The 13,605-nt window shown below is 38.9% G+C and overlaps 1 protein-coding gene across 3 annotated transcripts in view; it reads left to right on the top strand.

Annotated features, from left to right (window-relative positions):
* Window positions 1-1,756: 1,756 nt before the first annotated feature.
* The window catches only part of GRIA1 (glutamate ionotropic receptor AMPA type subunit 1), a 248,195-nt gene continuing 236,346 nt past the window's right edge, over window positions 1,757-13,605 (top strand). For all 3 annotated transcript variants that reach the window (XM_087924247.1, XM_026696642.2, XM_026696640.2), the window contains exons 1-2: window positions 1,757-1,900; window positions 3,886-4,023. In XM_087924247.1, the coding sequence (XP_087780373.1) occupies window positions 1,819-1,900; window positions 3,886-4,023 (220 nt within the window). In that variant the 5' untranslated portion in view covers window positions 1,757-1,818. The remainder of the gene's footprint in view (window positions 1,901-3,885; window positions 4,024-13,605) is intronic.

Genomic DNA, 13,605 nt, shown 5'->3' with positions numbered 1-13,605 from the left:
TTACTGACTTGATGGCACTGTGTTATTTAATTCATTATTGGTTTAATTTAATTCATTAAAAGTACATAAGAAGTCCATTGTAACCAGCTTCTGAAAAACCAGCAGTTTCCATTTCCCCTAGAAGATTTATTCTCCAAAAAGAGGTGGGGGAAGGAGGGGTCCAACGGAAGAGTATCTTCACCTCAGCCCACTTCCCCTTCTTTTAAAAGCCAATGTGGTCCCCATTTTATTATCTCAGATGAAAAGCAGTCATTAGGATAGAGGGAACAGGTGATTTTCCTTGCAAAACTCTAGTTTAGTTGTGCTTGACACTGTAAACAAAGTGAAGGCACCCCACTTCTTCTGATCTTCTTGAACTATTATTAGAAGCAATGAAAGGTGGTTTGATTTTACAAAATCAGTCAACACGAAGTCCAAAAACATGTTTCAAATGGATTTCATCCCTTGGAAACCTGACAGCAGGATGGAGAGAAGGGCACCCACCAAAGGAACAGCCAGCTAAGCTGCCACTTGGATCATCTCCTAAAAAGGGTGCTGGAAAGAGAGACCTTACCCCTTTCTGGGATACAGGAGCTCCCAAAATACCAGCAATAAATCACTGCAATTGAACTGTGCCCTCCTCCTTCAGAGCAAATTTGCATTTTACAGAATAAATGTTTCACAATCCCAAAAAGAAAGAAAAAAAGAGGGGGAGAGAAAGAAAGGTATGGTAAGAAAATCTTTCATGTGTAATGCAGTCTGTACCTTTGAGCCAATCTCGGAAGAATAACTCTCACCTCCTCCACATCAATAGCACCGACACCTTCCTTCCCTCTCTCCCACATACCTGCCTCATTCCTCAGACTAGCTGGCTTATCCTCCTAGCTAGCCTTTGGGTTCCCATCAGCTGGGAGCCTTTCCCATCAGGTCCCAAACTAACGAAGATAATGAAGGGGTCAGAGACCTCCAAATGTGGAGAGAAAAAGAGAAACTGGGGTAGAGGAAGAAGAGACCAAACTCAGTCAGAAGGGGAAGGGGAAGGAAAGGGTTGCATTCTTTCCTTCAGCATCTCTTTCTGACTTCTTTGAACAATGAATGTCCCACCGCCCCCTCATTCCTCTCAGAACAATTTGTGCCTGTCGTGCCTCCAAGCCCGCCTTGCCTTAATCAAGTGGGCCTTTTATAGGCAACACCAGGAGTCCCAAGAGATAGCCCTGCTCCTGTGCAGGTGGAGTTGGCCACTTAGGAACCAGCAGCAGGTGGGAGGTGGGTGGGTGAAAGGGAGTCTTAGTCTCTCCAGGACCTCTCCAAAGACTCCAGTTTGCGCTGGCGGGTGTATTGACTATCAGACTGTCCCTTCAAAGGGGGGATCCTAAGGAAGAAGGCTGCAATTTAAAAAAAAAATGCACGCAGGGGAGACTCTGGTCTCTCTGCTGGCGAGGTAGAACAAGGGGAGGGAAAGGAGCTTGATGGAAAAGAGAGTATTCTGTGTGTGAGCGAGAGTGTAGCTGTGTGTGCATGCCTCTGCGGGAGGGAGGCAGGGAGGGAGGGAGGGGGGGAAGGGGACTGTGGATGAAGAAAGGATTTCTCTCTCTCAGAGCTCAGTTAAACCTGCTGTCACTTGGTGTTAAGGGAGCAACCGAAGCATTCGATTCCCAGAGAAAGAGTGGCACAGCAACATAGGAGGGTAAAGAGGGTACCAAAGAGAGAGGAAAAAAAGAGAGAAGAAAAAAGAAGGAAGCAAGCAAGGAAGGAAGCAAAGAAGAAACCAGAAGGAGGGGGGAAATACCAAAAATCTATGCTTGGACCTGGGCTTCTCTCTCCAATGCAAAAGGGAATATGCAGCACATTTTTGCCTTCTTCTGCACCAGTTTCCTAGGGGCAGCGTTGGGGGTCAATTTCCCCAGCAACATCCAGATCGGTGAGTGTGAAAAACGACGGCATCTTGGTGGCATCTTCCCGCGGGGAAACGATGTTGCTGCGTGTAAGAGAATGGGAGGGAGAGCGAGATATAACCAACCCCTCGACTTCGCTCGCGAGGGGGCCTCTGCGTGGACTATAACCGCGCTCAGGGGGGCGAGGAGACCCCCATACTGGACTTTGGGCGGGGGGAAAGGGTACCTGCCTTTCAAGTGCTTCTAAAAGCATCCCCTCTTTTTGTTCTCTCTCTCTCTCTCACACACACACACACACACACTCATTCTCTCCTGCATGTGGGACTCGGTACTTCAAGAATCGGGTACACTTCGCAATCTCTTCTCCCGCTCGGGGTGGGGTGGGGGAGGCGGAGGTTTTTCGGGGTCCGTAGAGGGGGTGAACCGCCGACGGACGTCGAGTTTGGCGTTGCTCTTTGTTATGGCTGCTAAACAAAAGCGGGGCAACGTCGCCAGGAAGCTGTTGCGGCGACCTGCAGTCGCTTTCCCTCGCCTGCCCACTCGAGATCTCGTCCCCTCCCTCGGACAAAATCCGGCGCCGGGCTGGCTTTTCTGCCTCGCGCCTTTGCCCCAGCGCTTTTATGGCAGTTTTCCTTCCATTCCCCAGGATGGAAATGGGGGGGGGGTATCGCGCCTCCCACGTTGCTTTCGCGTCTGGCTAAGAAACAAAAGGTGAAGCTGAAAAATGAGCAGGCTTCCTTGGCAACAACGCCGAAGTGCGCTTCGGGTTGATCTATTTATTTCGCCGGGCTCACGCAATCCGGTTTCTTTGCACGCTGCTGAGTCCGTCCGGCCACCCTCTCTGGTATCCCCTCTTTCCTCCCCGCCCCTGGTGGATTTGGTGCACTTGATGCTTCGGACTTTTTAGCTTCAATTCCACCTGCGGTTCCCGCTACCGGTCGCCGTTTTTCGGTCGTTTGGTTTTAATTCAGCCAACCATTCACGCTGGGCCATCTAACAGAGTCGAGTCCAACAGATTACAAAACAGTGCATTCCCGAAGACAATTGGCCGAACCGAAATATTTGGGCTAATGGAATAATTGCTTGGACCCATTGGGACACTTCATAATTGCTTACAGCCCGAATCTCTTGTTCCTATGAGCAAGGATTCAATGAACAGCAGGCCTCTGGAGACCAGGGACTTGGGTGGTCTTCTTGTGACTTCCTTAGGATAAATAATATCCCATATATATAGGGCATCTCTTGGAGAACATGACTTAATTGGGGGCTCTCTTAAACTTGGCTGTTCTCTTCTCATTGTCCAAAAACAGGAGTTGCTCGAATGATGGCAAGATATGTCCTTTGTTTATTCTTTTAGTTTAGCAACAACCTGTTGAAGAAACATCTGCTCAGCCTGGGCAAATCCACGCTTAGTTGAGGGGGGGGGATTGGCTCAGTTTCCACGTTTAGAGTATTGCTAAATCCCGGTTTTCTGCAGCTTCGATCTTCGTTTATAAACCTAATTGGGGGGGATCTCGTATCTTTGGGGTTATGTAATAATCGGATGAAATGAAACATTGTACCAAAAGCTGCTACCAAAATTCTACTGTTCATCTTCAAGACTCCCTGAGGCTTGGATATGGACTTAATATGGACTTAATATGGATATGAACTTAATAACATTTGACTTAATGTTATTAAGTCAAATGGATATGGACTTAACAACATTTAAAAGGGACCTTTTGAAATTGAGGACAAGTAGACTGATTATGCCTAATTAAACCCCCTCCTCCCAATGGTTTTGGGGGACTCCATTCTATGATTTTTATTTATTGTTTGTTTGTTCTTTGGCTACAAGAGACTAACATGGCTTCCTTTTTTGCCAAAGTGTTTGGAGAAATTTTGGGCACTGTCTTTTGATACCCATTAAGTGTAACCGCTGCAGTTGTAGAATACCTTTGTCACTTAATGTTCGATTTCTGACTTAATGTCCATTTCTTTATTTTTTTTCCCTTCTTTTTTTTTACCTTAGGGGGATTATTTCCTACTCAACAATCCCAGGAACATGCAGCCTTTATGTTTGCATTATCTCAGTTCACAGAGCCCCCCAAGCTGGCTCCACAGATTGATATTGTGAATATTAGTGACAGTTTTGAAATGACCTACACCTGTAAGTAAAGGCCAACCTTTTACTCTCTTGACTGCTTTTGCACCTACCTGTCTGCTTATGTTTGCATTAAAACCTCCTAGCAAGGATTTTTTTTAACGATAGGTCCTTTTTTCCTTCCCTTTTTAAAAATCACTAAAAAACAAAAATTATGTTTTTTTATTCTTACAACTGGTTTTCATCAGTTCTCCCTTACAATGTAATTTACAGCTATTGATTTGTAATTGTCTAAATATATGTGAAAATGACAAGAGGTGCAATTATGTAAGTATTATTTACAGGTATACCATATTTTAAAAATCCCCAACAGTCACCTAAGAACATAAAAGCCACCAATGGAAGTTTGATGATAGGTCTGAACTGAAGCAGACATACTTCGATCTTAAGCAGTTTAAATATTTCTGAGACCAAAAATGACTATTAAAGCTATTTTTAATCAATGTAGGGAAAAATTTTTAGTGTATCAGTAAAATGGAAATCAGTGTTATTTAGATTTTGTTTATTATATATTTTTTATTCTGTCTTTATTTATAAGTAACTGAAGGTGGCGAATATATATATATATATATATATATATATATATATATATATATATATATATATATAAACACTACTTCCTCTTCCTGTTTTGCCCTCAAGAAGTGGGGCTGGCCCAAAGTCATCCATTTGCATAAAGCTAGACTAGAACTCAACAGTGTCCTGATTTCTAGGCCAGTACTTTAATCACTACACTTTACTGACTGTTATGTGTTATATGTTGTCAGTCAGGACAATCAAAATCTAAAATCTCTACTACTTAGGTTTAAAGGCTGTGTGATTGTGGTATGTTGACTACCTTGAGTTGCTTATAAAGTAATAAAAGTTGGATAAAAAATATAATTTATTAGATAATCTAATAATATTTTTTTTGCTCAGAAAAACGGATTGATATGATACTATAAGGATTCTTTGAATTATTTCTCTGTTCTGTGTTGCATGAATCAGAGGCTCAAATTTTAATTGAAGAGGTCATTTTCATCTTATTTTGGAGCTCACCTGTTGATCCTTTCAATGGTCTAAAATCAAATGTCCTCAGTATTTTTTTTGGATGATGCTTAGACTGTTGAATTAATAATCCCTAGCCTCTCATCTTTCAGTGGTTATATATTTCTTTGTATGAGTCTTTTGTTAATAAGGAACAATGTTTGCTTATGCGGATGAAAGAAATGTATTTGCAACTTCTTGTGTGTTGTTGTTACAGTTATTTTCAAGTGGTGGATTTAGATCACATTTAAAATAGAGAGTAATATAGAAAAAAAGACTGTGACATGAAGGTGAGAAATGAACCAGAACTGTTGACCTTGCTTTAGTTTAATGGATTAAAAAAATTAAGGGAGTGATTTGTCATATAAAGAAGTCAAATGAATGCCATGAAAACTAGATGTATTTTAATGGGACAATGTTGATGGAATAGCTGGTAAAAGATTGAAGCATTAAACACCAATATATTTGTATATGTTGTTAGACAAGTGTCTCAGAATAAATGAGACAGCTTTATATTTATTCAATTGTTTAATTTCTGGATTTAATTAATATTGATATGTTTAAGTTCATGTGTATTATCAGTTATTGGGGGTGGGGCTAATATATAATCAGCTGTAGGGGTTGGGGTTAATGTATAATAATAAATTTGGCTTAATGTTTCAGGTCCCTAATTGAGGCTAGATTCTCAATAGAGAACTGAGATTGTGTCCCATTGGTAAACTGTAAGCAAACTATTTTCTTCTCTCTCAATCTTAAAGAAACAATAACTCTGACTAGCTTTATATTAGAGCTCAGTTTTATGTAGAACATTTTGTCCTAGATGACCCATGAAAGGTAGTCCGCACCACCCCGTGGCACTGACTCTCAGTTTTCCCTCTTAAATTAAAAGCTTCCATCATTGTGTTCTTTGTGGGTTATCAGCAATTGTTTTTTTTCACAAACATGAAGACTACAGTTTGGCTTTACCAATTCAGCTTGAAAACCGTATCAGGGTAGGTCTTCATTGGCCTGATACTCATATCGATTCATGTCCTATAAGCATTGACAACAATAGGGAATATATTGTAATTCCTTTTAAGCAGTGTTTTTACAAACTCTATTTTCTTTGGATAAATGTTTCATTTCAGAATGTGACTGTGAAAGAAAGGTGAAAGAAAGCATTGTCGTCATGGAAATGTTTCACGTGTCTTGATTCAAGAGTTGTTGGTTCTGTTGCGATTATTTTTTGGTTGTTGCTCTTGTGGGCATTATTTATCACCAGATGTTTTTATAATGGTGGTTTTGTCTAGTCATAAAGTGTTTGAGTCTTTTATCAAAAATTGAAATGGAATGGAGCTTAAGGGCAAGCATAAGCCTGGGATTCTATATTTGTGGATTATTAAGATTGCTTATGGGGCTGCCCTACCAGCATTTGCAAAAGACACTCACAATAATGGTGTGGGAAGAGAGTTATTAACCTTTTATCCACTTGTCATTTCTCCTGCAAATCCAAAATATATTATTTTCCAAGCTCACAAGTCTAGGAGAACAGTTGTGGAGGACAACCTTACTTGAGCATTTGCAGAAGAGATTCATCTGGAATAAGAGGATCATGCATCTGTCTATTCAATTCTGGCTTCCAAAAAGTCCTCCTTGGACCTGCAGTTGTGGGATTCAGATCACCCATTTTGGAGGATAATCTTTGAAAGTAATTATGCTGCAATCTTATGCAAAGATTTGGTCTTGCACAAATCATGAATCCTTTCATGATGTTAGCTGCTAAAGCACATAAAGTTGTAAATAAGGACTGGAGAATTTAAAGTTGTCACGGTGACCTACAGTCTAAAATAAAAAGAGTTTTCTAGTCTTTCCAAAGTGCAATGAAGCTAAGTTATAGTGTGCCTTATGAAAGGATTTGAATGTGTGAGCTTTATGCCGAAATGTAGTTATTTTGTGTGGAATAGTATAGTAAAGAAAGAAAAAACCCTGTATACCTATAGCGGTGGGTTAATCTGCAATATATCATATTCACATGTCAAGACCTATTATATCTCAAGTTCTTTCAATGTATTTTACTTAAAAATGGAGTATTATCAATTATTTTGATAAAAACAACCAGTCTTAATTTTTGGTTGATCTGTGGCACCTAATACAATAAACACAATGAATTCCAAACTGGAGAGGATCATGTTAGGTATTTCTTACCAGCTAGTGATAATGATGAGGACCTTGTCAAGGGAAAAAAGTGTCAGCATCACAAACACACTAATCGAGGTTCCTAACAGCTTAGCACTGAATACTTTTTACTAGATGGAAGAATCTTCCACTCTTATCTTTTCCCTATATTTAGAATGTAAAGAAGTGGATAGATTTTGGTATATTCCAACCAAATTCAACCAATTTTTCACCATCGCTGTTAAAACTGTTTGTGTGTGTGTGTGTGTAAACAAACAAACATGGATTGCTCAGTAATAGCAGACAGAATTGGGAATGACATATAGCAGAACAATTGTGTGTAGGCAGAACCAGAAATAGTGATAGATTATTGCACTGTTGCCATGCCACCATTGTTAGCGAAATAAAGCAATAACAGTAAGTGCGTATAAATCGTAGCTATTTATGCAATAACACTGACTATTACTTCATAGTAAATGAGCCTGGCATCCATTATAATTGATTGCAGGCATTTATCTCTCTTTTATTTTGAAAGAAGATGATTACAAGTCATATGCTATTCTGTGGCTGAAATAGCTAGTGTTTTCAGATATTACAGATTTATCCCACAAAAATATAACTTCCAGCAGTATAGTATGTACAGGAAGGAAGACATGCAAGTTACAGTAAGATTTATTTGACGGGAAAATAGATGAGAGAATCATTTTTGTTTTTTTAAGTCTAGAAATACTAGGAACTCGGCATGGGAAATTACATTGCACAGTTTCCCAGTCTTTACATAGAAGATGCCTAAGCAAATAAATATAGCAGTCATAACAGAAGGGCCACTATCCCAAATGATAAATGAAATATGGGAAAAGCTTCTTATATGAAAAATGGGACCGAGCTAAAATGCAGGGACAAAATGAGTTAGGACTATTTTGCAAGTTGCAAGAGTATCAAACATTAATTTTGTCCATAAGCTACACATGAGATATGGGATCTAGCCATTCATTCTGGTAATGCTGTCCCACTGATTATCAAACTTAACCATCTGGATCTTTGCATAAGATCAGCCTTGTTGGAACAAGCCTTTATGGGGAAAAAGACTCAACTGGGCATTTTTTCCAAGCAGTCCAAGACAGTGACACAGATTGGCTGACTTGCTGGCTCTTAATGAACAATGAGGAAGAAGGGAAATGGCAATGTATAAATTGGGATTCAAAATGGCAGTGTTCCATACTGCAGCGTTTTGTTAGACTTTCCACCGGGAAGCGTGGGTTTGCAAGCAATTTTCTGCATTGGGCAGGATTTGCATTGTAAGTATGGATGCCATCCTGTGCATGAACTTGTCCTGTAAATGTTATACAATACAGTATTGCACAGTATGGTTCGTTCATGATACTATGTAACAATATTTAATATCTTTGTGCATTCATTACTTAGCATTTTTCTGCTTTTTAGTATTTTAGGATCTCTAGTCTACCCAAAGAATATCACTTTTCAGATCGGAGTAATTGTAATAGAAGTAGTAATAGTAATAGCATGATTAATTAAGCTTTCTTACTATGGAACAATTCCAGTGATGGAGAAACATACATTTGTGAGTGTAGCTCTTCTCACAAGATACAAAGTTCTATGTCACTACTGTAGAGTACTACAGCAATGAATGAAATGTACTCCCAAATTCTTTGTGTGCAAATTAGAGATCAATACTCTTTGTATGTATATACTGAATTCTTCAGAGCAACTGCAATCATTTCTCAGAAATATGCTTATAAAATTCCCACCATTTTTGATGTCCTATAACTGCAGGTGTTCTAGAAGACTATAAAAGCGTGTAGGAAAAAAGGCATTTCTGTTATTGTTCCCTGAACAGTTTCTTTTATCAGTTAGTTAATTATTTATTCAGCAATATACTGCAGTTTGCCAATGTTTTTTGGAAGTAAAGGGGAAAAAAATTAAGATAGAAATACTTGGAGAAACTTTTTTAGAGACTCTAAAACCAAGAAGTAATATTATAACTCTCTGTATTTTCTGTATTTCAGAGCATGATAGACCATTGATTTGAATCATCACTTTTTCAAGAGATGAAAACTAAAGAAATAGATTAGTCTATTTTTAAAAAAACAAAATGGCAAGCAGCAGATTCAGCGGGAGCTTTATTCGTTATACATTCATTCATGAAGCTCTCCTTCATATCACGTGTCCTGAAAGACCTAGTATCTACTGATTTCACCTGATAGCTGAGTTTGATTGTCATTATAATAATATTGCTGTTGCAAGGTATAATTAACTCAGTTTTATGACCAACCAATTATGCTGAAGCAGTGCTTGATGGGGCCTGTAATTGGAGCACTATAAGACACATAACAGGGTAATATTTTGGACTCTTTAGTTGCTTCCTTTTCTCACCGAAAAGGTTTGCTGGCATGCTTGGCCTGAAATGCAAGAAATAATAAATCAGACTTGGGTTAAAACTTAAACAATAATCAATTCTGTAATTCAATTGCAAACTTTAGGGGTGCAAAAAGACGTCGCTTTCCCTTTATTACAACTGGCAGATATTTCCTTTCTCTCACGGGCATTCCCAATGTCTCGTACTAGAAGACCGAATAGTCAAGTTTTGCTTTTGTTTTGACCAATCTATAAACCTGAGAAATAATTAGCAACAATTAAAAACATTTTATAGGATCATGGCTAAAACCAAGTTACACTTATTTTTTAATGATTTTTAATGATTTTTTTATTAAAGCATTTCACAAAGAATTAAAAAAAAACTACACAACAGAAAAAAGGGTAAAACTAAAAGTGAACAAGCACAAAAAGCAAGAAAAATTTAAAAAATCTGAAGCAACAACTTTTGTTCTTTTCAGCAGTTATAAACATAGCAATTACCATCTTCACTCTTTCAAATTGAATATTAAAGTTTCTGTATTCCTATAAACCATTTTAATCAATAATTTGATAAAATCAATCATTCACGTTTATCCATTTTCAGCAAACAATCTACAAAGGGTTTCTAGACTTTTATAAAAGTAGTTCCCTCTTTAATCAAACAAGTCAACTTAGTGATTTCTGCAGATTTAGAGATCTTCACAATCTGTTCCTTCATTAATGATGTTTCTGTAGTTTTCCATCTTTGTGCTTATAATAACCTCACTGCAGTTACCATACTGAGTAACAATTATTAAGTAAAGATGAATCAATTTCAATCATTTAGCATCTACTTAAAAATAAATTAATCTATAGTCACAGAAATCTGTGAATCAGGCAGGTTTAGGTAAATGGAGGTGTATGTGTGTGTGTGGCATTCAGCTTTGTTTGGGTATTTTCCCACGTCATTATAGTTATGCTTTTAAAGTTGTAGCAATGTTTCAGCAGAATCTCATCTGCCATCATCAGGCTTGTGTACTGTGTTCGTCTGTGAGTCAGGCTTTCATCAGAATCAGGATGAAGAAAAAACCATTCTAGCACAGCAGTAGCCTAGCACCAAATTTAAAACAGAAACGGCTGTGAAAGCCTGACTCCCAGACGAACACAATACATAAGCCTGATGATGGCAGGTGAGATTCTGCCGAAACATCGCTACAACTTTAAAAGCACAATTATAATGACGTGGGAAAATACCCGAACAAAGCTGAATACCACACACACACACACACACACACACACACACACACACATATATATGGTACGTGTTATTTCTAAATATATGCTTAACCCAGGAATTTGTGATGAGTGTCTGAACCAAGAATGCAATTAAGTTCTCACACAATAATCCAATCTGATTTTCTTTCCATTAATTTTCCCCCAGCAGCCTAAGGTAGGGTATGCTAGCTTTTAAACTATTGTCAGATCAGATCTACTGAAAACCATCTAGAAATGTCTTTGGTTTTTGGTCACCTGTATGCTAATCTCCGATATTTACTACAACATTTGGTTTGGGGTGGGGAAGTATTGTCTAGATGCTGAATGGTTGTGCTTTGTGCTATGTTCTAGACTGGCTTAGCTGCTTGTTTAGTTGGTGATTGTAACTTCAAACATGGAATTCTGTGGCATTTCACTATCAATAATAGTAAAAGTAGTAGTAGAAGCAGTTGGAGAGGAGGAGGAAGAGGAGAAATGGTTAAGTTTGGTACTAGGCTGAGATCTTTTTCTGTAGAATACATCAGCCCCTTCCTTGGGCTCCAAAGCTGTCATGTAACTGCAAGAAGTAATCTGCATACATATTAATATTTTCAATTGCAGTTCTAAATGTATTGCAATTAAATAATTATTATGTGTCAGATGAAAAAAGCTCTGTTGATAAGGTGTATATTGGTCGCTATTTCTCTGAATGAAACTGTTGTCATTTATTCCACAGGTAATCAATTAAAATGCAGTTTTGTAATTAAACTTCTCTTAATTCAGTCATACAATACTATGCAAATTTTGTGTGTTCTGTTTATTTATCCCAGGAGTGCCATAAAAGCAACTGAGGTGCATGTTCCTAATGTTGGGTTGTTGCAAATGGTTAGGCTGTTAAAAGCCATTGAATGTGAGGCACTTGGAGTGTGCAGGATTGCAGCCACAGTTATCTAAGCAGCACAGACAGTCATGTAATCAGAACAATGACTGTTCACCCAAAGGCTACCAGTGGAGAAATTCATCCGCTACTGCATGATGAGGACCTGTTTATTTGGGTTTACAATATTAATATCTCAATTTAGATAATAATTTTATTGCTCCAATAATACCAGAGTAGCAGATGACAGCACTAACCAGGGTTTGCTAGGCATGAAAGAAGCAGGTTTGGATAGGACAGAACTTGGATGGGAGACCAGGGCTGTAAGCTAGCCTGAGAAGTTGAAAAACATGCTAGAAGAAAGCATTGACAAATCGCCTGTCTTGCTGCCAAGAAAAGTACATGGATGTATCGAGCTCCAATAGAATGAGATTTCTTACTTTTCAAACTTTTACAAAGCTGTTTTTAGACAGTGCTATGAGCTGCAAAAGGACTTTCTGTTAGGTTCTAAATCGAGTGAGTACTACAAGTGCCACATCCTGTGTGAAAGCTCTACCATCTGCCTTGGAAGAAGGCTCTGTTCTTTCCTTCCAAACATCCAGCCAGGAGATGCATTTTCTTAGGAGGAAAAAAAAAAGACACTGCGCAGTTTGGGAGGTTTTGCTTTCAGATCGGATTTCTGGACATGTTTCAAGCAGAATAGAGCTGGAAAGGACCCTGGAGGTCTTCTATTCCAATCTCCTGCTAAGCAGGAAACCCTATACCATTTGAAACAAGTGGCTGGTCCAGTCTCTTCTTGAAAGCCTCCAGTGATGGAGCACCTACAACTTCTGAAGACAAAATTGTTCCACTGATTAATTGTTTTTACTGTTCGGAAGTTTCTCCTTAATTCCAGGTTGCTTCTGTCCTTGATTAGTTTCCATCCATTGTTTCTTTTCCTGCCCTCTGGTGCTTTGGAGAATAATTTGATCTCCTCTTCTTTGTGGCAGCTCCTCGACTACTGGAATACTGCTATCTTGTCACCTCTACTCCTTCTGTCCTCTAAACTAGCCTTACCAGTTCCTGCAACCATTCTTCATATGTTTTAGTCTCCAGGTTTTTAATCATCTCATTTGCTCTTCTCTGCACTTTTTCTAAAATCGCAACATCTTTTTTGTTATGTGGTGATCATGATTGGACACAGTATTCCAGGTGTGGTCTTACTAAGGTTTTATAACAAAGAGGTCCTGCCATAGAAAAGTAGGGATTGATGCAAACAAAAGAAATCCTATACATATCACTAAAATTAACATTCCCTGGCAGCTACAGTATATGTGTATCACCATCAACTAGATGTTTTTTTCTTTGCAACTGTACACATCTGCCTTAACATGGCAAACCACTTAGCAAAGTCACATTACTCTTCGAAGAACAATGGAGGTGGAACATTCAGATGTTCCATTCAGCTGATAGTGTAGATCAGAGGTGTCAAACTCATGGTTCACGGGCCAGATGCGTCATGCAGTGGCCACACCCATCCCCGGTTTAGCAAAGGGGGAAAAAGTCATGATACATATGTGTGATGATGATGCAAGTTTGACACCCCGATGTAGATGAAGAAGACCATGGGCCAAGTGTACCACACTTTGTTGAAGAGAAGTGGGACACTGCTTTGCTTTGATCAAAATATTAACAAAGTTCTGCAGAACTCCCAAGGTATGTTCTGTTAAAATAATTAAAGTGAAGCTAGAAATGCCCATCCATGAGAAGTCATATCTCATATCAACTATAAGACTCCCCATGCTGTAAAAGAAAAGCTGATCTTCTGCTTGAACATGACACTTTCTCCTCTGCCTCCTCTATTTCTCAAAATAGTTCAGTCCCAAATTATCCCATCAGCGCTTTGTTCTGACACCGGAATCTGGGTACAGCTGTGGACATAA

The sequence above is a fragment of the Pseudonaja textilis genome, chromosome 2 (assembly GCF_049901715.1).
Source record: "Pseudonaja textilis isolate UNSWEBS1 chromosome 2, rPseTex1.2, whole genome shotgun sequence".
NCBI classification, from domain to species: domain Eukaryota; kingdom Metazoa; phylum Chordata; class Lepidosauria; order Squamata; family Elapidae; genus Pseudonaja; species Pseudonaja textilis.
Note: the sequence above shows the minus strand (reverse complement) of the source record. Positions and strands in the feature narration are given on the sequence as shown.